The sequence below is a fragment of the Petaurus breviceps genome, unplaced genomic scaffold (genome assembly GCF_028583685.1).
Source record: "Petaurus breviceps papuanus isolate PSGF00001 unplaced genomic scaffold, PetGlider_PUasm1.0 138, whole genome shotgun sequence".
In the NCBI taxonomy this organism is placed as follows: domain Eukaryota; kingdom Metazoa; phylum Chordata; class Mammalia; order Diprotodontia; family Petauridae; genus Petaurus; species Petaurus breviceps.
Window position 1 is genome coordinate 24,958,537 of NW_027185694.1, and position 24,391 is coordinate 24,982,927.

Here is a 24,391-nt window from a genome sequence, read left to right on the forward strand (position 1 = left end):
GGGGGGGGGGGGGGGGGGGGGGGGGGGGGGGGGGGGGGGGGACGGTGCATACAGAGGGTACCGTAATGTAGCGTGTAGCGCAGGGGATCACCTTCACTACAGTAGCAATCTCAATTGGGCTTATTTTCGGGGGAGGGCTTATTTTAGAGGAATCTTACACAGTAGGGGGAGGGCTTATTTTTGGGATAGGTCTTATTATTGGGGAAACACGGTAAGCAGTTGTGTTTGTTCAATTGTCAAGGAATGACTAATTTTCCACAATGTGTATAATTTGAACTCATCTAAGATAAGGTGTTAAGCATGGCACAGAGGGAATAAAGTAGGGAGGGAATTATCAAAATGATTCTGAAAAGCGAAATAACATACTTTAATGATATTTAATCCAATGGTGCTAGGCTAGTTAGTAAGGAAAAAATCCTACTGTGTACAGGCTCTAAATAAGTACTGTAGAAGATTTAGGAAAGGAATAGTTCTTTCCTTTAGAAACCAAAAGAAATCACAGTTACAGACAAAACAACACATTTTTGTCCAACATATTAAACTCTTTTAGTCAAACAGTTCTCCAGAAATGCTAGCAACAAGGACTACTGGCAAGAATGACAAAGGAGTGAGGAGTTTGATTCCTGAGAGTAAGCAGAGAAGGGGAGAATTTTTCAGAGTTTGGCATAGAAAGCATCTTTGTCTTCCTTAACCAATTGTTTTTATCACTCAAAGACTGGTTTTCCTCTCAGAAAGAAAGTTAGAAGATCTTAAAGACAACCTCTACATTCAAGGTTATCAGGGAGAATGAAGAGTTCTTTTTTAAAAAACATAAGGGATTCTCAATAATAAGCTAAAAAAGAAAAAAAAATCAGGTGGAGCAGAAACGGGACTTCCGCGAGGCTCCCGCTTCCACCTCCTCCAATTCATTTAAAAAATGACTCTAACCAAACTTCAGAGGTACAGAACCCACATAATGACAGAGAGAAGCTAACCTCCACTGAAGACAGCCTGGCAGGCCGGCAGGAAGGGGCCAGCACAGTGTTCTGGGAGCCAAACCCAGCCCCAAGTGAGACACAGGTTTTAGCCTCAGAGAGGCCACACTCATCCTCCTGCTGGAGGGACTTCAGATCACCAGCAGCTGTGGGGGTTTCCAGAATTTGTCAACATATAGATGCTAAGGACAAAGTGGGAGGTCAGTACAGTGTAGACTTTGGGAACCAGGAGTCTGTGACTGCAGTCTGGCCTTTGCCCCCTGGAGAGAGAAGAGGCTGAGGCAGCCCCACATGGCTACTTCAGAGCTCCTGGACTGCAGATTGTAGGCAGACCAAGCAACTAGTCTGAGGGATTATCACTCTTGCTCTAACCTGCTTGGATCTGGATCATTGTCTGGGGTGGAAGTCCTGGGATATGTGACCAGTTTGCCAGAGCCAGTGGAGGCTTCGGAGAGGGCACCCAACTAATAGCGCTGGCAACTGAGAAAACCCCAGCAATTTGGGACTAAGTTCCCCTCTCTGGTACCAGAGTTCTACTGTGGCAAAAAGTGCAAAAGCCAAGTAATTGAGTGGCAACATGAGCAAGCAAAGGACACAAAGCAAGCACGGCAATCCAACTTTACACTCCTATTTTAGGGACAAAAAGGATCAAAGCATGAAACAGAAGGAAGACAGTGAAGTCAGAACTCCTGAACCAAAAGCTTCCAAGAAAAATACGAGCTAGTTACAGTCCACAGAGGACCTTAAGAAGGATTTTGAAAACCAAATAAGAGAAGTGGAGGAAAAATTGGGAAGAGAAATGAGAACAATGCAAGAAAATTATAAAATGAGATTCAACAACCTGACTGAAGAAAATAACACCTTAAAAAATAGACTAACTCAAATGGAAAAAGAGGCTCAAAAAGCCAATGAGGGGAAGAATGCCTTAAAAAGCCGAATTTGCCAGATGGAAAAAAGAATCTCAAATGGAAACTAGTGACTTTATGGGAAATCGAGATATGATTAAACATATCCAAAGAAATGAAAAAATAGAAGGCAGTGTGTAGTATCTCATTGGAAAAACCACTGACCTGGAAAACAGATGCAGAAGAGATAATTTAAAAATTTCTGGACTACCTGAAAACCATGATCAAAAGAAGAACCTAGAAATCATCCTTTAAGAAACTCTCAAGGAAAATTGCCCTGATGTTTTAGAACCAGAGGGCAAAATAAGAGGTTGAAAGAATCCACCAATCACCTCCTGAAAAAGATCCCCAAAAGAAAACTCCTAGGAATATTAAAGCCAGGTTCCAAAATTCCCAGATCAAGGAGAAAATATTACGAGCAGCCAGGAAGAAACAATTTGAATAGGGTGGAAACATAATCAGGATAACACAGGATCTGGCAGCTTCTACAATGAGGGATTGAAGGACTTGGAATATGATATTCTAGAGGTCAAAGAAGCTGGGATTAAAACCAAGAATCACCTACCCAGCAAAACTTGAGTATCATGTTTCAGGGGAAAATATGGTCATTCAATGGAATAGAGGACTTTCAAGCATGTATGATGGAAAAACCAGAGTTGAATAGAAAATTTGACATTCAGATTCAAGAAGCAAGAGAAGCATGAGAAGGTAAATAGGGAAAAGAAATGATAATTAACTTATCAAAGTTAAACTATTTACATTCCTACATGGGAAAAAGATATTTGTAACTTATGAAACTTTTCTCAGTATGAGAATAGTTGAAGGGAATAGAAATGTGTGTGCATACATATATATCTATATAGGAGGGTATATGGGCATAGGAATACATATATGAGTATGTGTACATATGTGTACAGGTATACATAGACAGAGGGCACAGGACCAGTTGAATAGGAAGGGATGATACTTAAAAGGTGAAATTGAGAGGTGAGAGGAATATAATGAGAGGAGATGGCGAGAGACAGAATGGGGTAAACTATCTCATATAGAAGAGGCAAGGGAAAACTGTTACAATGGAGGGGAAGAATAGGAAGGCAAAAGGGAATGAGTCAACCTCACTCTCATTGAATTTGGCTTAGGGAGGGAATGACATACACACTAAATAGGGTATCCCACCCTACAGGAGAGTAGGGGGGAAGGGGATGAGAGGGGGGATGATGGAAGGGAGGGCAAGCTGGGAGGGAGGGAAGTTGGAAGCACCCACTTTTGAAAAGGGATAACATCAAAGTAGAGAATAGAACAAGTCAGGGGTGGGATAAGATGGAGGGAAATATAGTCAATCTTTCACAAGATATCCACTATGGAAATGTTTTGCATATGTACAACTTATATTGAATTGCTTATCTTCCTAGTAAGGGTGGGTGATGAGGGAGGAAGGGAAAGAATCTCGAATTCAAAGTTTTAAACTCCAATGTTTAAAAATGTACATTATTTTTATTATTATTATTTTACATGCAACTGGGAAATAAGGTATACAGGCACTGGGGGACAGAGATCCACCGTGCCCTACTGGATAGTCAGAGGCAGGATGGGGGAAGATATAGCAGACAGCAGATTGGGGGAGGGGATATTCAGTGGAATCACTTTTTTGGGGTGGTGGTTAAGGGAAAAATGGGGAGAAAATTTGTAACTCAAAATTTTGTGGAAATGAATGATGTAAACTAAAAATAAACATAAAATTTAATTTAAAAAAAAGAAAAATGATCTCAAGAAGCTAAGCAGAATCATGACCTGTGTCAGGGGAGGATGGAAGAATGTGACACATTCTTCTAAAGAAGAAGAAATAGCAGCTACTTGTGCTACCAAGAATAAGGTGGATTCACTTGTGCCACAAGGTAAAAGTCATCCAGTAAGAAGGAAAGAGGAGCAATAGTTCATGGTGGTGCCCTGATAAGGGTTACAGAGAAAACGATTTCTTCTTCTGACAATAATAATACACAAAATCTCTCTGGAAGTAAGGAGTAATCCTTTGTCATTAATGCCAACAGCCCCAGTGGTCAACTTTTCTGGGGAACAATTTGACTAAAAAAGTTTAATGTCAACTGAAGGCATATTTTTAGCACATGATAACCTCCTCAGATTGGTCAAAAACTGGATTACTGTAACACTTCTGGTGACTTGTGCAAGCATCAATGATACTGCAATAATAATAACAATGATAGTAGCTAGTATTTATATCATGCTTTAAGGTTTGCAAAGCAAAATCCTTACAACCCTTAGAAGTAGGATTTATTATCATTGGAGTTTTGCAGATAAAGAAAATGAGGCAGGTAGAGGTTCACTGAGTTGCCCAGAATCACAAAGATGTCTAAGGTCATATTTGAACTCAGGTCTTCCTGACTACAGGTCCAGTACTTATTCCCTGCACAACCTAGCAGACTCTAGAAAGCATTCCTAAAGATTATCAAATCTAAGGCAGAAACTAAAGACTTTGGTGACAAGTAACATTTTCATTGCTGCTGGTGATCAAAAGAAAGGGCTTCAGAAAACAAAAGCTGCAGAGGAGCTAGGGCCCTTCCTGGCCCTTCCAGAGCGAAGACCCAGAAAACACTGGCCACACCTCTCCACAGATCATACCACTTTGGAATCATTTAAAGTGTGCAGACCTCCAGAACTAGCTCTGAAAACAGCAACAAGAAAAAGCCTGAAATTGGGGCAGTGCCTCCCCACCCCTAGTTGAACAGAGCTTATCTTTAACAAAGTTCAAATTAAGAAACAGGTTAGAAAAATGAGCAAGGAACAAAAAAAAGTGACCATAAAAATCTACTATGGTGGTAGGGAAGACAAAAAGACACTAACTCAGAAGACAACAGTGTGAAAAAACCTACAAAGTCTAAAAGAAAAATGGTAATTGGACCCAAGCCCAATAATAATACCTGGAAGAGTTAAAGAAAGAGATAAGAGTGATAGAGGAAAAACTGGGAAAAGAAATTAGTGATGCAAGAAAATCATGAAAAGAGAATTAACAGCTTGGCAAAAGAGGGACAAAAAAAAAAAACGCTAAAGAAAAGTATACCTTAAAAAAACAGAATTGGCCAAATGGTAAAAGAGGAGCAAAAATTCATTGAAGAAAAAAACTTCTTAAAAAGTAGAATTGGTCAAAAAGAAAAGCTCTTTGAAGAAAATAATAATTCCTTAAAAATTAGAATTGGGCAAGTAGAAGCTAATGACTCCATGAAAAAAAACAAGAAACAATAAAACAAAGTAAAAAATGGGGAATGGGGAGGAAGAAGCAGAAAGTGTGAAATATCTCAGTGGAAAAATAACTAACCTGAAAAACGTGTTGAGGAGAGATAATTTAAGAATTACTGTACTACTTGAAAGCCATGATCAAAAAAAAAAAAGCCTAGAGATAATATTTCAAGATATTATAAAGGAAAACTGCTCCAGTATCTTAGATCCTGAGAATAAAATAGAAATTGAAAGAATCTACTGATCACCTCCTGAAGGAGATCCCAAAATGAAAACTCCTAGAAATATTACAGCCAGATTCTAGTCCTCCCATGTCAAGGAGAAAACACTGCAAGCAGCCAGAAAGAAATTATTCAAATATCGTGGAGCCACAGTCAGGATCACAAAATTTAGCAGACTTCACATTAAAGAAATGGAGAGCTTGGGATATGGCATTCCATAAGGCAAAGGAGCTCAAGAATAACCTACCCAGTAAAACTGAGTATAATCCTTCAGGGGAAACAAAAGGGGATATTTAATGAAAGAGGACTTTCAAGCATTCCTGATGAAAAGACCAGGGTTGAATAAAAAATGTGACATTCAAACACGAGGCTCAAGAGAAGCACTAAAAAGGTAAACATGAAAGAGAAAACTTAAGAGACTCAATTAAGTTTAACTGTTCACATTCCTATGTGGAAAGAAGATACATATAATTCCTAGGAACTTTATCATTATTTGGGCAGTTAGAAGCAGTCTACATAGACAAAGGACATAGGTGTGAGTCAATAATGTTGGGATGATCTCAAAGAAAATGAATAGGTGAGAAAGAGGAAACACTGGGGAAATGGGGAAGAAGAGGTAGAATGGGGAAAATTTTCCCACATAAGAGATGTAAGCAAGGAAGAGCTTTTATGGTGGAGGGGAAAATGGGGGCAATGGCAAATATATGCATACACATATACATATACACACTTTAAGATGTGTATATGTAGGAAGACATTTCAAACTGAGAGAGTCTAAGAGATGGTAAGGAGAGGCAAAGCGTGGATTTTGAATGATATATGTGACCTTTCCAGAGCTCTAGGCACATGGCAAAATATGACACCACCACCACATCCCTTGATTTCCAGTGCCTGCAACCCCAAAGATTAAGAACAAATTTTCCAGGCAATACTGTTCTTTCCTTGGCTGAGCTTTCACTTCGTTCAACATGTTCTATTGCCTTAAGTTTCCCTCCCCCTCACCCAACCCCACTTTACAGTTGCATTGCTTGCTTCGATAAGCATTTGTTTGCTACCCTTAAGTGTCTTTTGGGTAATGTGCCTGGTGGAAGAGAAACTAAGATGCCAGTTAAAGTAAAATAACCATTACCTTCTCACTCTGGGATGGGACTACTTTCCATCCTCAGTTACCAGGAAAAAGTAACTTTTATCCTGAACCCCTAAAAGGGCATCACATTCCTAAAATGCAAAAATCGGATTCTAATAGATGTGATACCAGCTCTGAGAGAAAGGAGAGGGAGAGAAAAGGAAGGGAAGGTAGAGGAGATGGAGACAGAGACAGCGACAGAGAGAGACAGAGACAGAAGAGTGTGTGTGTGCATATATGTGCGCGTGTGCATGTGTACATGTAAAAGAATAAAAGCCTAGTCACTGCCACCTTCTACCCTACTGAAAGGTGGAAATCAAAGTATCCCTTGGAATCACGAAATTGGGCACTCCATGACATTCTCATTTAAATAAATCCTTGCAACATAAGCAGTCCTAAGTCCCTATGCTCTAGTTTAAATTCTTATACAAATGTTGAATTGCTGCCTGGGGATGTAGTATGATCCCTGTCCCCCGCCCCCCAAGACTATAAGCCAAGAATGGATGGCCACTTGTTCGTTATGTTACAGAGAAAATTATTACTCAGGTGTGACTTAGAAGCCTAGATAGCCTCTGAGTTTTTTATATTAATGAGGCAAAGAGAACTATGTGAGAGGTGACAGAGCACATTAGAAATAAGAACCTGATATGTTTGGGATCTTAGCTCTGAATGGCCTTAAATGACTCACATTTTTCAGATGCTCTTCTATTTCCTCTTCTATAAAATACTTCTCATAGTCACTCCTAAGAAACTATGTGATTATATAATTTGTGTAACATTTAGTTTCTCAGAAAAAAATACATTACATACTTACATAGGAATAATATTACTAGTTGACTTTAAATGGGGCCTTAAATTAAAAGAATTACATAGATGAACCACATGGAAACTTATTGGTATTTTATCTGTATGTTTTTTGGATGAATTCAAAAATATGAATAGTATTTTTTTATCATCCACTTTTGAATGGTACATGAGTTTTGATACAAATCACACAATATGAGGTAGTCAAAAAGGTAGTTTAGATAAGATTGGGTGGAGGCAGTGAGAAGTCACTACTTGACTTGTTTTTATATGCTGAGTGAATTCCCAGCTTATGTACTTAATAATAAGACACAATATAATATATTCACATACGTTCCATTATACAATAAAACTCTCACCATGTAGCAGACTGTTCTGTCGGTTATGTGCAAGGTTTCACTTGGTAAACATTATTTCTAACCTTGTTTTCTCAAGTGTTTTGTACTTTATTGATTAATGGTATAAGTTACTTAAAGTCTAAGTGTGGTTTGTAAGCATGTCAATCATCTTAATGGCTTTTATAATATATACAGTGAGCTAACTTAAATTTCAGGGACAAAGTTTTATTCATCTAATTCATGAACTTTATAACTTTGTTTTGGTTATAAAATAGGTGATATGTATAATATAAAATAAGGCTTGAACCCTTCATTTGTGCTATATCACTTGTCCTAGAGTAATGACTAGTTGGACATATGATCTCATCATATATAGTTTGCAGTTACTATAATCTGGAAATAACAAAAAAATCATTTAATGAATTGCCATTTTGGCTTAACATATCAGAGATATTCTTAAAGTCTAAATATACTTATACAATAAGAAAATCTACCATCAACTATAATATCTACTTTATATAGTGAAAAATTTTACATCTGTAATGAAACTACCAGAAACTTGGAATTTAGATAAATTGATCTTTATGAATCACACTGTAATGATGAGAATCAGTATGTCAAAATAAGAGTCCAGAAAGGTTATAATCCCCCATCTGAAGGGATTTTTCTATTTTCAGATACTCACTTAATAACTCAAATGGATCTAACTGATCTTTTTATCATCTCATCCAAAAATCAGGCTGAACTTTCAACTTTGTACTAAAATGCTAGAGTCTCCTGTAAGTAGCCACCAAAATATGTTCAAAACACATAATTTCTCTTGAAAAGCATTAAATACAAGAGGTGTTTTTGTCTTATCTATGAGGATCTAAAAACGATTGCTCTTTTAGCAGGATTACCAAATATATTTATTTGTTGATGGTACAGCAGAATCAGAAAATAACCCTACCATATTTAAAAAAAAAAAACACTGACTTTAAAGAAAATAACTGATTTCATAAAATAAAAATGTGGTAAGCTAGTCCAGAAGAAAATTTAGTATCATTACACAATAAGTTTGTTTTAATGAAAGCCTTTTCAAGGTGACAAATAAAAATGAGGGCAGATTTACCAAAAAATAAATTTGCAAAAATTACTGAGACAAAAATAAAAAATGTAATACTTGAAGGTTCTCAAATATGGGGAGTGATTAAAAAAATTTTGAGGAATAGTTAACTGAAAATTAAGAGGCTACAAAGAAATCATTTTTTAAAGTAACCAAAAAACTAGAGCAAAAAATATTACCAAGAAATAGCAATGCCTTTTAAAAAAACTACAAATTTATATTATATACCATGCAAGATTCGTTTTCTTGTATTCACATTTAGACTTCTAAATGGAAAACTCAGACACTATCATTAATGAGGCTGTGGAATACTTCCATTCTAAAATATCCATAATGGAAAAGTAATACCAGGACAAACAGAATCCAAACAGTCTGGCTGACTACTGCTAGACATTGAGGAAGGAATTTTCATAGGTGAACTACAATAGAAATTATCAGTAAATATATTTAAAGAAACAAAATTTTGTTTAACTAAAAAAATTCTAAAACAGCAAAGTAAGAATCTGAAACCATATTTGAAATCAGCAGAAAAGACTACTGACATTCAACTTTCTTTTATAGATGTGACAGAAAAGAAAGTTGTTTTTGGTTTGTTTTGGTTTTTAATTGCCCACAGTAATATGTTTTGGATTTTCCTGCCACTCACTTCCCTTGTGAGTACAAATAATTCACAACAGATTATATGTGCATAAGTCTTTTTAAAAATTAGAATCATAACTCAAAGGGTTTTAGAAAAGTAGAAAAATCCCTGTAGGTGCTTGTGGAAGTAGAAAGAGAAAAGAATGGCCAGTTCATTCTTGTCCTTCAAAATCCCTATTTCACAAAGACACCTAAGACAAAAAAAAAAGTTTATTCTTTCTATACTTCCCCATGGAAGAAAAATTCTCTATAAATGATGAGGTCCTCCAGATGCTCAACTTTGGTAATGATGCTGTGCTAATCACACATGCCCTAGAATGAGCATTATATATATCATCAGTGATCTGCTTAACAATCTATACAAGAAAATTCAAGGAATGAAAAAATATCTATTGTCAGAACTTAAACCAGTACTCGATCTGAGGTAGTAAACTCAGTCTGGAGGTGGTATTATTGCAAATATGCTAGGACTACAATAGCATAGTATCTTGTCTCCTGAAGCTTCTTTTCTTTTTTGAAGGGAGGGGAAACAAAAATATCAACAAGTCTGTCTTTAGTTACTTCCCAAGTACAAACTAAATATAAATTTTCTATGAACATTACTGTTTTTTCAATGTAAGTAAATGTCTTCTTCCAAATCAGTTTTGGGGCAAGTTTGGGAGGAACATGGAGGAGCAGCAAAGTATAGGAGGTCTATGACACCAAAACGGTCAAGAAGTTTAGGGGTTCTGTGATGGAAAGGGCCTCTTCCTAACACTCTGCTATCAGAAGTCTGTCACTGTGCTGGACCTGGCACAGACACTGGCAGTATCGGGTGTTCAGCCAGTCAATCAAACCTAGATTCCAACCAGATCCCTAAAGTGAAAAGTCATGGCTTCATCGGCTGATGAAATAATCTAAACTGTTCCTTCTCCCCCTCCCAATTCCTACCACAACAGAATGAGAAGACTCATTAAGTCTAACCACTGAATTACAGGGTACACATGATGCTTCTGTTATTTGAAAATCACTTTAAAGGAGAAGCTGTAGTAAATGACTATCAGAATCAATTACCCTTAGCTTAGTATTCAAAAAAATCATCAGCAAAATTTGAAAAGGGCATAATTAACATTCCCCAAGAAGAATTTAATGAAGAGAGAAACAATGTTTTGTGAATTAAAAAGGTACAGCTAACTCAGAAGGAAGTGTCTAGTTTTGTTCAGAGCAAGAACAAAGGCCTTGGTGGTATTACATAAGCTGCCACCACTGTCTGTCTGTCTGCCTCCCAACAAATTCCTGTCAATCTCCTGCCAGTCTTCCAGAGTTTGATGGTACTTCTCTAGGAGTTGCTGTGTGACTAAAAGTGGCCACTTCTAGTGATGATAAAAGAGAAGAGTGCCCACTTTACAATTGCTTTACAATTTCACCACTTATATGCATTTGGGTGAATGAGGACACCTGGAGTCTAAGAATCAGGAACAGCCTCATATGTTGCTTGAGAGATGAGGAAGAAGAATGTCCCTTCCAGGCATTAGGGACAAGCTGCGTAAAGGTGAAAAAGCTGTATGTTCTGGGTGAGGAACATTAAGGTCTCAATGATTAAACTTCATGAAGAGTTCATGACAGAGAGTAATGTATAAAAAGACCAGAAAACAATGTTGGAGTCAGGCTGTGACAGACTAAATGACTAATAGAGGAGTTTATAGTAGTAGGGAGTCACTGAAGTTTACTGGGCAGGATAGCGATAGGGAAGAAAACCGATCTTCCCTAACTACAAAGACCAATTAAGAGATTATCAAAAAGTAAAATCAAGACTCAGTGATAATCTTGACTATCTATATCCCATATCACCCATCCACATGTATCAATATACATAATAGACATAAAAAGGAATGCTGAAAAGGAAAGGATGAAAAAGATAAGAGCCAAATAGCAAAATGGGAACACAATCAAGAGGGAGAAAAGACATCACAATGTGTACAACAGGACAAACTGAATTTGAAGTGAGAAGAATCCAGGTGAAATATTAGTTTTGCAACTTACTAACCTTCATTGCCTTAGGCAAATCACTACCTTCCTGGATCTCAGTTTCTTCATTTGTAAAATGAAAGAATTGGATTAAATGATCTCTGAGGTCCCTTCCAGCTATAAATCTATGATAGTGTGATTAGGAAATAGAAAAGAAAGGAGTCTGTGAGGAATAGACAATATTATTGAGAATATTTTATATTTTCCTTTTTTTGCAAGTATAATTAATAATGGTAATGTGGAAGAAGTGAGAAAACCTGGTTTGAATCCTGGTTCTACCTTTCACTAGCTGACTTACTAGTCTACTACTTAATAGTGACCTTCCACCCAGGTCTGTTTGAAACTGTAAAAAGACCACAGGTTTATAATTGGAAGGATCACTAAGATTTCTTCAGTTCCAATACATTATCTCATTTTAGAGACAGCATGTGTGTAATAGAAAGAATGCTGGGTTGCATCAGGCAATGAGGATTCAAATCTTGACTCTGCCGCTTATAACCTATATGATCTTGGGCAAGTTACTTAACCTTCTGCCTTAATTTCTTCATGGTTTAGAATAAAGAAGTTGGACTGAGGCCCCTCCAATTCTTTTATCTATGATCCTACTCACTCCTCATAAATCCTTAAAGCATACTGGTTATTTCCAGACGGCTTACTTTGTGAAGTTTTTTACTTATTCAATCAACAAGTATTTATTGAGCACCTATGTGCCAGTCATGGAGCTTGGCACTGGGGATAAAGAGACAAAAATCAAACTGACCTGTTTTCAACTTTGTATCCTAGTTTCAACTCAACAATGTCAAAAAAAAAAAAAAGTACTTCAATGTCATTTGAGTCATAAAAAACACCCATACTGCAAGTTTCTAGTTTTTTCCTTAACTCATGTTGTTATCATTTGTAACTTGGATACAATTTGCCTTCTGGTTTCAGTCTATTCTGTATCAAAAACATTCTAAAACCTCACATCACCTTCTGGCCTCTAGTCAGATGGCAGACATCAACTTAGCCACAAGACAAAAAAACTGTCAATGATAACTTATTTTAATAGTAATGACAATGACTTTGTAATGACCTTTGGTGAAATAGGCCCTATTTAATAAATTATAACTATATAGTTTTTAAATACATATCACAGACTTCAGATTCACCTGCCTAAAAGCCCACGTTACACAACCACAGAATTTTGTCACAGAAATAAATACATTTAACTAGAAAGATTATTTTGGTGGACAGAAAGGTGGTTTTTACATTGTTTTCATTAGAACTTAAATGCTTGCAGTAATTCTTCGGAGCACTATAGACCCACATAACCCTGAAACCTCTCAGATGTAGGCCACTCTTCAGAAACACTATCTATGAAATATACAGGCTTTGGTAAGACAAAATAGAGAGAAAAATAATTGTTCTGAGAACCAATAGGGTGAAGCTCTTTGATTCACTCACTAACCATCCTGCATGTACTGAATCGATCGTTTCAACCCCCTGAACCTCGCGGATTTTCCATCTCTGGAAAAAAAAAACAGCCCAACTTCTACAAACAGAAAATATGGAAATCAGTAAAAGTGCTAGCAAACATTCCAAGCTAGTAAGAGAGACATAGGTAAGAGGCAGGCATAAGTTAGGGGCAGAATATTACTAGATGTAAAAGATTCCTTTCCATTCCATCTTTTGAAGGTACCAGGGTGGTAGTGCCCAGTGAGAACTTAGAAAGGATCCCCTGGGGGGGGGGGGGGGTGTGCTTGGGTCCTTCCAGCCGGAAATAATGAGCTGAGGAATAAAAACGTGGCCGGTTTATGTCCAGAGATTCATTCCCTTCCTAGGAAACCGCCATATTCAAGTCCTCACCTTTAGGATTGGTGTTTTTCTCCTACCCCACAAGGTCCTTTACTCCCCGGAGCCTTAAGCACTTCACTAGCCTTTATCATCAAATGCTACGTCTATGAAGGGGAGAAGGAAGGGGGGAGAACAAAACACCTGCAGGCCGAGGGACTTTCTCAACTTCGATTTCGAGAGGGCGAAGAAACCGGAGGAAATGTTTTCTAAGAGTGTTCTGGAATTAGCTCAAGTATTCCTAACGAGAGTCCTTTAACATACTATTATTACTATGTTTTTAAGTATAACTGGTTTCAGTTTTACTTGAAGCATTTAAAAAACATCGCTCTCGGAGGAGGGGTCCACAGGCTTCGGCCGGGGTCTCCAAAAAGGTGAGGAATCCCTGCTCTAGAACCCAGAATTCCACCCAGACGGGATGCTAGCTCCAGGAGGGGTCTCTGAGAGCGTCTTCTAAGCCCATCTCCCACCCGCCCATTTGACAGCTGGGAACACTGAGGCCTCTTGCCCCGAGGGGCAGTGAGTGAGCCGCCCGACCCAAGGGAAGGTAGACTGCGGGGGATCCAGACCCTCCGACCCTCGGCGAGGGAGAGAGGAGGAGACTGGGGAGGGAGGGGTTGACAGCCCCACAGGTGGCAGTTGGGGGGGTGGGGCGCGTTTTCTTCACGCTTCCCAGGGAGAAGCAGAGCAGCAAAGCCGGTAGTGGAAGGGGGAGGAGCCAACGGCGGGGCGGGGCAGGCTGCGGGGATCGCGGCCTCAGTGGGCGGGACGAGGCGGGTTCCCCTCAGCCCGGCTTAGGACTCACAGTAAATGAAAGCCAGGGCCCTCAGGAGCACTATCCTGGTCAGCCAGAAGGTGCCCGGCAGAAGTGTGGGTGGACAAGTCGGAGGTTCCGGCCCTGGGGCCTTCAGGGGCTCCGGCTGGGGAGCATCGCCCCCTCCTCTCCTCTTCCTCAGAGATTCCATGGGCGCAGCCATAACTGGCGGGGGAGACTAAAAGAGGAAACTCTCGGGGCGCATGCGCACGCACAGACGCCCTCCAGCTTGCCCACCACGGGGAAGCCAGAAGGCCACGGGGGGGGGGGGTAGGGGAAGAGGGGCACTCCCCTTCGAGGCCCCGCCCACTCTGCGCCCTTGCCCCGCCCAAAGGCTCTATACTAGAACTAGTGGTGCAGAGAGTGTGGCAGTGAGAGTCAGAGTCCTTCCGGCTCCCTGCCCTCTCTTTATGTCTCTCACCTCCCAGGCGGGCCTTGATTTCAAACATTTCGGCTTTATCCTATAGGTTTAATTGCAAACATGACTATCATAAAAGGCCTCACTCGATCAGGGTCCAAACTTGGGTACACAGAGGGTTAGATATTAGAAACATCAAGTCCCCACATGCAGAAGTGGGGCTGTAAGTAGTCAGAGCCCTGGGTTTGGGGTCAAGAGGACCTAAGTTCAGATCCTCGGGTCTGTCACATACTCCTTTTGGGCAAGTCGTAATTTACCTCTGCAAGTCGCAGCATCTGTAAGTGAGGGGGCTGGAAGAGTTTTCTAAATCAGTTCTCTTCTCCCCGCCCCCCTCCTCCCCACCCGATAATTACTACATACTTCTGAGATTAACCCAATTACTGCCTGAGAATGGGGCAGCAAAGACTTCCTGCTTTTTAGGTATAAAGCCGTCGCTGGAGCTTCCCTCCCAACTCATACCACCCCATTCCGTAATCAATGACTCCATTTATTAACGATTACTTGTAATAAAAATAAAAGATCACCCTACAAGGCAGTAGTTCTGTAGAAGAGGGGAAGGGAGATAGATCCCCTGCCTCTTGCACCTGCTCACTCCCTAAGTGGAAAAAACAAGGCCCTGGAGTGGTGGAGAGTGGCGGCTGTCTGTATCAGCCCGTGCCATCCATCCCCTCTCCCCTCACAGTTCAGTCAGTCCCAAGCAGAGTCCACCGCTCCAGGCTTCTCCTGCTTCAAACCCTGGTTGGCTGTGACTCCAGATTCCCCTTTCCCATCTGTAGTGGGTCACTGCACCCTCCCCTGCTCTCGCAGAAAGTCACCTGCCAAGACTCAGGGGACTCCGAGGGTGAAAGAATTGGTTGAAAACATTTGTTTCCTATTACAGGATTAAACTAGGCTCCGTTGTCTCCTTCCCCCCGCCCTCACCTTCACCTCTGAGGGATAGAAGCATTTCAGAGTTTTGCAGGACCAGCTGAGGATATCCCTAATTATCTCTATTAGAGAGAGGTTTTCATACATTCTATTTTCAGGTCACTAGGGCTGAGCATTCCTTTCCCAGCCCGATGGCACGAAGGACAGACGGCCATCGTGGGACTGCTGATCCTGAATGAAGGGGCTGAGAAGGAACAAGCTAGTATTAGCTTTCAGTAAAGTGATTGTGTTCACCCTGCCTTAATGGACCTTCGATCATCCCTTCAGCAATTCCCTCCGAGGTCTGCTGAACTTACCTGCAATTTGTTATTCTACTTAACAAACAAAACCTTGCCAGATGGCTTCTCTAAATAGGAAAATGAGTTAAAATCCTTAGAGATTCCACAAATAAATGACTGGCTAAAGGATAGGAAAGAAACAGTTTTCAAAGTAAGAACTGAAAAATTATCAACAACCAAAGTGGTATTATGAGAAATGCAAATTAAAATAATTCTGAGGTTTAGTTCAAACCCAGTAAGAGGGAAAGATGCTGAGAGACTAAAATAGTCAATGATGCAGGAGCCAATATCCTCTTGGTAGAGCTGCAAATTGCTGCAAACTTTTTTGAAAACCAATTTGGAACAATTCAAGAAAAGTCACTAAATTGTTCATACCCTTTGACCCGGTAATCCCACTACTGAGCATATATTCCTAGAAGATCAATAACAGAAAGAAAAGTCACATGTAGACCATAATATTCATAGCAGCACTGTTTTGAGGCAACAAAAAAAAGCTACGAACAAAGTAGATGCCCATTGATTGGGAATAACTGACCTAACTGTGCTTTATGAATGTAATGGGATATTAAACCATAAGAAGTGAAGAAAATGAGCAATTCAGAGAAACAAAGGAAGACCTGTATGAAGTAATGCATAGGGAAATTAGTAGAACCAAGAGAACAATACACACAATGATTACAATAACATACAGGAAAAGAACACTAAAAGGAAAGTGAATTCTGATTAATAGTAAGGACCAATTTTAAGCTCAGGGAGCAGATGATGAATGGCCATTCCTCTTTTGGTAACAAGGTGAGAGATGACAAGCACAAAATATTTTATACTATATCAGATTTGGTCACTGTTTAGTTTTCTGCAATTTTTTCTCTATTATTAGGAATGGATTAATAATAGGGGTAAGAAAGAAAAAAGGGTGATACAGCTTGATGGCACAGTGAATAGAGCACTGGTCCTAGAGTCAGGAGGACCAGAGTTCAAATCCAGCCCCGACACTTAACACTACCTATGTGACTTTAGGCAATTCACTTAACCCCAGTTCTCTTGCCTTCCCCCCTCCAAAAAAAACCCCACAAATAATGGGGGTAGTAAGGAGACAATTAGTTGAGGACATTTGGAAATGTTGTTGAGTGGTTTCAGTTGTGTCCAACTCTCCATGACCCCCATTTTGGTGTTTTCTTGGCAAAGATAGTGAAGCAGTTTGTCCTTTCCTTCTCTATAGATGAGGAACTGAGGCAAACAGGGTTAAATGACTTGCCAAGGGCCACACAGTAAGTGTCTGAAGTAAAATTTGAGTTCAGTTGAGATCTTCCCGTCTCATGGGTCAGCACTTCACCTAGCTGCCCCCAGGAAATAACTAATTTAAAAGTAAAGGGCACCAATAAAAATTATATTTTAAAATGCTAAGAGGACTTCTGACCAAGATAGCTGCCTAAATGGAGGCCTGGGTCCCAACACCTATTTTAACAAATGCTGAGATTCACCCTAGACCAAATAATGATCAAGAATCCAATGAAAAACTATAGAAAGAGACTTCTACCTACAACTGCAAAAAAAAAAAAAAAAAGCCCAATTATCTGTCAAGCAGTAGAAAAGGAGACCACCAGCAAAATCACTACCAGCAGAGGCAAACAAAAGTGACTTTAGAAGAGGATTAGAGATGGGGCAGAGGGGACACCCAGGTGGAACTCCAGTCCCTAGTATTCTGAACTGAGATTCTAGAGAGATCTGAAGATCTAGAACACTGAACCTCAAAGAGCCAATGGAGCCTGGAAGAATGAGGTCTCAGAAGGAAATCGGAGTCACTCCCCCCAAAAGTGCCCCAGGGAGTGAAGCCTGGCTTTAGCACAAAGTCCTAATTCAGAAACTAAAGCTGGAAGGATGAGTAAAGCAAAGATGCTGACTAGTGTCAAAGAGTATTGCAAAGAGTAACTCCATAATAACTGCAGAGACTCAAAGGAACAAACACATTTTCCATAAGAACTACATGAATAACTTGAAGAAATGAAGGAGATTTTTTAAATGAAATAAAAACTCAAGGAAGAAATAGGAAGGAGGATAAAGAACTTAGAAGAAATAGTTATTAGTCTTGATCAATAAATGGATTCCATGAAAATTAAAAAAGACCAAAAAGAAATCAGTAATTCCATGAGACAAGAAATATTGGAACAAAATTAAAAGATTGAAAAAAAAACAAAAGTAGAAGCTATCTGATAAAATTTTTAAAAACGCCTGAAAAATGAGTTAAGAAGAGATCATTCAAAAATCACTGGACTCCTTGAAAAACATGACTAAAAATAAATCATAGCAAAAAAAGCCCAGGTACTTTATTTTTAAAAAATCATGAATAGGAATTAACCAAACCTATTAGAATCAAAGAACAAAGTAAAAATAGAAAGATTTCACAGATAAATTCATGAAAAAACCCTAAAAGGAAAAGTTCTAAGAATGTCATAACCAAAATCCACAATTCCCCAATCAAAAAAAAAAAAAAAGCTATAAGCATCCAGAAAGAAGGAATTCAAGTACCTAGGAAGCATAGTCAATCATGAAAGACCTGGCAGCTTCTACTGAAAACAAGAGATCTTGGAATAGTATATTCCAAGAAGCAAAAGATAAAACCAAGAATAACTTTCCCTAAAAACTGAGTAGTTTTTAGTAGAAGGGAAATGAACTTTGAATGGAATAAAGGACTGTCAAGCATTTTTTAATGAAAAGACTATATCTGAATAAAAACGAAATGCAAACACAAGAATCCAAAGTGAACCTAGAAATTGGAGCAATTAGAAGAGGCTATATGATGCCATGGTGCTAATTTCTATTAATTGGAAAAGAAACAAGTGTCCTTTCAGAACTTAATGTCCTCAAAGGGTATCAAGGGAGTTAAATTAAAAAAAAAAAACAACAGAAAACATAGAGATGGATTGATTCTGTTCCGAAGGTTTTTAGAAGGGAAAGAGAAAGGAGAATAAAAAATATGCTAGTGTAGAAAGGAGGAAGAAGCAATAGAACTTGCTATTTTTCTAATTGGAATTCATGACAAGAAGAGTATACAAGTATGTAGGAAGAGATGGGGGGAGTGGGCATCTGATGAACTCATCTGAAATGGACAAAGGAGGGTTAAATATGCATCCACAGTTTGGTGTTCAATTATATCAAACTTAACGGGAAAATAATAGGGATAGACTGAAGTGATTAAAAGGGATAATAATGCCACAGGGAAGAAGTAGCTACAAGGAAAACAAACTATCTGACCTTGGAAGAAGGATTAAAAGACAAAAAAAAAAAAAAGGAAAGGAAAAACAGAGTGGTAGGGACTGAAAATGGTCCTAGAGGCACCAAGTCCCCAATTGGAAATATGGTTAAATATGGGTCAAAATAGTAGTAACAGTCTTCAGCTTAAAGAAATCAGCAACTCCATGAGACAGACCCTCTAAAGGAAGGTCCCTCAACTGGGCAATGGATGAACAAAATGTGGCTTGAAATAGAATATTATTGCAACATAAGAATGACCAAGAGACAACTATCCAGAATCCTGAGTATTATAAACTAATGAATGTTGAAAGAGCAGAAACAGGAGAATAATTTGTACAGCAACAGCGTAAAGAAAAACACTTTTGAAAAACATCTGTCAACATCCGTTGCTCCAGGGAACATATGATGAAACATGTTACCCACATCTTCCCAGAGAGGTAATGGACTCAAGGTTTAAAAAGAGGCATACTTTTTTTAAAAAAACATAACCACTGTGTAAATTGGTTTGTTTGACTTTGTTTATTTGTTACAATTTTTTTTCTTTCTCTTTGGGAGTGGAAGTGGGGAGAGAGGGTGAAAAGCAATACTGATGCCCAAAAAGAAGGCCAATGAAAAACAATTTTTTTAAGTGCAAAGGAAAGAAAAGAAGTTACTTCAGAAAGAAGCACAAATAATCAGTACCATAATGTATAGAATTTATTATATACTTTAAACAAGCAGTATGAAATGGAGATTCACTGTTTCATATGCAATCTTCTTTTTGTGTTTTGCTGTATATGCAGAAATCTTTTTTCATGTTCAATTTTAAAGTCCCAAGCAATAAACTTTTAGGTTTCAGGTCTAATAGTAAATGATTCTACTATAATATAGTTCACCCCTTTCCTTTTTTAAATGAGAAAATTGAGATTCAGGAATTGAAGGAATGATTTCCTTAAGGTCACAACTGGGTAGAGTCAGTCCCAGAGCTCGGGTCTTCTCTTTCAGGTTATCAAGCAAATTAATTCAAATTGCCGAAGATCTTGCATTTCTACTTTATGTCTATGAACCATTACACTCAAAATAAATTTCATAATACCACCCACTAAACCATAAAGATTCAACTAAGTAGACATAATCAGGGTAGAGTAGTTGGAAAGCAGAGAAAATGTTTAAAGATAATAACTTTTATATCATATTTCACAATGTATAGAGTATTTTCCTCAGAGCCATCTTGTGAGGTAGATAATACTAGCCTTATTACTAGTATTTTACAAAAAAGGAAACTGAGTCTTAGATTTAGAGCTGGAAAGGAGGAACCACACCACCCTCATTTCATGGATTATTGGATCATAGACTTAGAGCTGGAAAAAACTTTGGAGGACACTTACTTAAATCCCCTCATTTTATAGACAAGGAAACTAAGGTCAGATAGGTCAAATTACATGCTCGGCTGGGCCATCTCCAGTCATCTTCACTTTTGTCTTGCCACTGGACTCCAGTGACTCTGGAGGACAGAATGAGGCTGATGACTTTGCACAGTCCTGCCTCATTTAAATCTAATTCATGGACAAGTCAAGATATCACCCATGTGATGTCATTGATCCTCTTCGAAACTGAAAGACACACAACAATTACAGTATTCAAACCCAACTCTAAATCCAGCACTTTTAGGACAGGCCACAACTGCCATCTCCTCACTTCCCACATGGTTATACTCCTTTTGGACTCATCATCTCATCAGTACCCTCTGACCCTCTGATTTGAGAGCAGAGCCAATGAGCTCCAAAACCTCCAGTTAAGGAGGGAGCCTAGCTCAGCCTTTGAACTTCTCCATCATTTCCCCGTACAGGGTACCTTCTCCTCCTCTGGCTTTTTAGCTCTCTTTTGTTTGTCTTCCCTAAACTCCTTGAGGGCAGGGACTATCTTTTTTGTATTTGTACCTGACACATTTGTTGTAGCTGTTGACTAATATCTTATTCTTCCTGACTATCTGCTGTGCTCCCTAATTGCCTGACATATAATAAATGTTTAATTACTAATAAATAATATGCTTAATAAAAGTTTATTGACTGATTGACTATTGCTTGCCCAGAATCACACAGTTAAAAAGGATTGGAGCTTGGCCTCCTAACTCCAAGTTCAATAAATGAATAAAAAGCCTTAAAGTAATCTCTTTTTAAAAAATAATAAATGCCATAGAGTAGTACATGGAATTATAAAAGATGAATTTTGCACTCCAAGGAAACTTGAAGCCGGGAAAGACCACAGAAGAAGAGGGCTTTGGGGAATGACTTGAAGGAAGAAATGAGACAAGGAAAGCACTTGAGGCCTAGGGATGATTATGACATATGAGAAAGGAAAGGAGGGCCTGAGCTGAGCAATCGGAGCCAAGGAAAGTGAATAATTAATTTGAGAACACTTAGATGAAAACTAGATTTAAAATAAAAAAACAACAGAATTAGACAGCTGGGAAGGGACCTTAAAGGTCATCTACCGTTTAACCCCCTCATCACACAGAAGAGTTCCCTCAAGCCCAGAGAGGGAAAGAATCACAGGATTTTAAAGTTGGACAAGACCAGAGAGAACATCTATTCTAAACATGTTTTACACATTAGAGGAGCCAAGGCACGGAGAGGCTGACAGTGAAGGCAGAGTTTCAACTTGTCTTCTGACTTCAGATTCAGAGGGAAAGGGTTCTCCACACCAAGCTACCTGCTACCTGAGTTGATAGCTGAGCTAGAGACTCAAAGAAACATTTTCAAAGTCAGTGTGTTGGACTTGGCCTTCATCCCATTGACCTATAAGTCTTTCCCACACTCTGAGGCCCCAATTACAGTTCAAGAACCAAACCTGCAAAAAGTTAACAAATAGAAATAATCACTTGATCACATCTTTTCCTGTTTAGGGGTGTGGGTGTAGGATTAAGGGTTACTTCTTTATCTGCAACTTGGTTAAGCAGGAAAAAAAAAAAAGATAAATACAAGCAGAAAAACTGCAGAGCCCCTACCTCTCTTTATCCATATTTCAAGACAGGATCACCAAAGCTGCTTCAGAAGCAACTCAGAAAAATTTCATTTTACAAAACTAGCGCTTTCGAAACCTATTTAACCCCAGTATAAAATAAAAGGGACTGGGGCTCTGGGTTAAAAGGAGACCTGTGAGTAAGTCTCTGTTATCAGGTCAGGTGTAACATTATTCAATGCTTTTCAGGATGTAGCTGGGATCCTAATAAAAGCCTCTTTTGTCTTTGGTTTTCCCATCACCACTGGTTGTATTGTTCTCTTTAGAAAAGTGTATAATGGTGCATTGTATAGAAAAAGAAAAATAGCCCATTTGTCCTGGCTCCCTTATATTCCCATCCTTCCCTTTGGATTAGCCACAGGGTTTGATAGATAAACTTCACTGGGTGCTAGCTAATGGTGTCCTTTGTGAAATATTTATGAAATACAACAAATTCCACATTAAGTCTCAATGTCTATAAGAGAAAATAGTTAATTAGGAAAATTACTAAGGGAAAATCAGGGATTTAGGAAGAGGATTCAGCAAGGGAGAGTATGCCTTTGAGCCTTTAAAAATATATGCTTTGGTTGACTCTCTCTAAAGAAAAGTAAAACAAACAAACAAAAAAAAAACTAGATCTGTGGATTTCTTAGTAAAGGGAGTTCATGATGAGGAGCTCATCCATACCAATACAGTCAGTGCCTTATTAGTTTTTAAGAGTTGCCTAGGCACAAAAAAGTTAAGTGACTAGCCCAGGATCACTCAGTTCTTGGAAGAGAGAACACAGGATACAATTTTTGATTAGCAGGCTAGCTCTCTTTCCTCTCAGGGGTCCAAAAGGCCTGAAGTCCCTTGGGCCAAGGGAGCAAATCAAATGAGATAACATATGTTTTGCAAACCTTTGTTGTTGTTTTTGTTAGGTCATTTTAGTTGTTTCTGACCATTTGTGATCCCATTTGGGGTTTTCTTGGCAAAGATACTGGAATGGCTTGCCCTTTTGCTCTTCCATTTTGCAGATGAAGAACTGGGGGAAAGAGTGTTAAGTGACTTGCCCAGGGTCACACAGCTAGTAAGTGTCTAGGGCCAGCTTTGAATGCTAGATGAGTCTTTCTGACTCCTGGCAAGCACTCTAGCTACTGTGCCACCTAATTGAATCTTGCAAACCATGAAGTGCTATAAAAATGTAAGATATTGGTGGTAGTGGTGTTATTTCACCACTGCTAAGAACTTAAACCTGAGTCTTCTGAACAGGACAAATTTGCAGTTAATGAAATTCCATTTTAAGGGTGGACCTGGGAAAGAGGAATACGAGTTTAGGGAGTGACTTCATTCGGTGACAGTGACAAAACTTAGAGACAGGAGAAAAATGATTTACTAGAAAAAACAGTGCCTCTGAGGATCAAATGAGATTATGGATATGATTTTTAAAATGTAAGGTTTAGAATCTCTCTTCTATAAGACTTCCAAGAAAGACATGGACTTAAGGTTTGAACCTTAATGAGTGTTTTGGGATCTCTGTTTCCTCATCTATAAAATGACAGGTGGAACTATCAGGGGTTTGGATTCAAAGGGCCCCACTTGAGGACCTAGAGGGCTATGTGTGACCTCGAGGCCAAAAGATCCCCACCCTGAGTGATTGCTAAAAGTGCCTTCCAGCTGTAACACTAGATAACACTATAAGATTGTGGCTTTAGCTGTGGAAGACAGCTAGGTTTTTAGACATGGTATTTTTTGACCTAATTTGTCAGTTGGTCTTGTTGAGGTGCTTGGAAAAAAAGATACCTCGTTTATTTTGTTTTAGGGGAGTAAGAAAAATAAACAGAAAGAAATCTACTCACATGTAGGGTTTGCACTGAGTCTTGAATTCTAAGAGAGAAAGAATTTGTAGACCCTCTTCTTCCTGGGCTCTGGACAGGGATACACACACATACACACACACACACACCATACTTTGGCTGCCATCCCAGCAGCTGCAAAAGGGCATCACAGAGGAATGAACCTTTACTGTCAGCACCCAATCCAGCTGTCCTTGAGTTCCTAATCCAGCTGCCCTTGGCATCCTAACCTAGCTCTCCTTGGCACCCCAGACCAATTGTCCCTGGCATACTACTGCAGCTGTCTCTGGCACCCAAAAGGACACAGCTTGTGCCTGAATCTAATCTTACACCCTTCATTTCCCCCAATTTTTCATTTTTTGAGGATAATTTATGCTGGGGAAAAATAATAATTAAACATCTATGCTAAAGTCTCCCCCCTCCTTCTTAAAAAAGTGGTTATTTTTGTTTGTTTGTTTGATTTGTTTTGTTGGGGGTAATTGTCTTAAATAACTGCCCAACCACCAAATGACCTAGTATGGAGTGATAAGGCAGGTGGGGACTTTTCTTTTAATACATTCAGAATCCCAGCATCCACATGCCATTTGTTCTGGGCCTTGTAACCAACTCTTGTTACTGCCTGGCAGTAACAGGGAAATTTCTGGCACAATAGAGAAATTTAGCTGGAGCTCTGTAGTAGGATCCTTA

The 24,391-nt window shown here is 39.0% G+C and overlaps 1 protein-coding gene across 3 annotated transcripts in view; it reads right to left on the minus strand.

Annotated features, from left to right (window-relative positions):
• Nucleotides 1-24,391, minus strand: part of LOC138177415 (lipase maturation factor 1-like) — a 618,163-nt gene that overhangs the window by 238,047 nt on the left and 355,725 nt on the right. For 2 of the 3 annotated variants that reach the window (XR_011172496.1, XM_069108603.1), the window contains exon 1: nucleotides 14,007-14,232. Coding sequence is in view for 2 of the 3 variants with exons in the window: in XM_069108603.1 (XP_068964704.1) it covers nucleotides 14,007-14,178 (172 nt within the window). In the remaining variant the exon portion in view is untranslated. Of the gene's footprint in view, nucleotides 1-14,006; nucleotides 14,233-24,391 lie in introns of those variants that run through there. The other variant, XM_069108612.1, reaches the window with a different exon arrangement.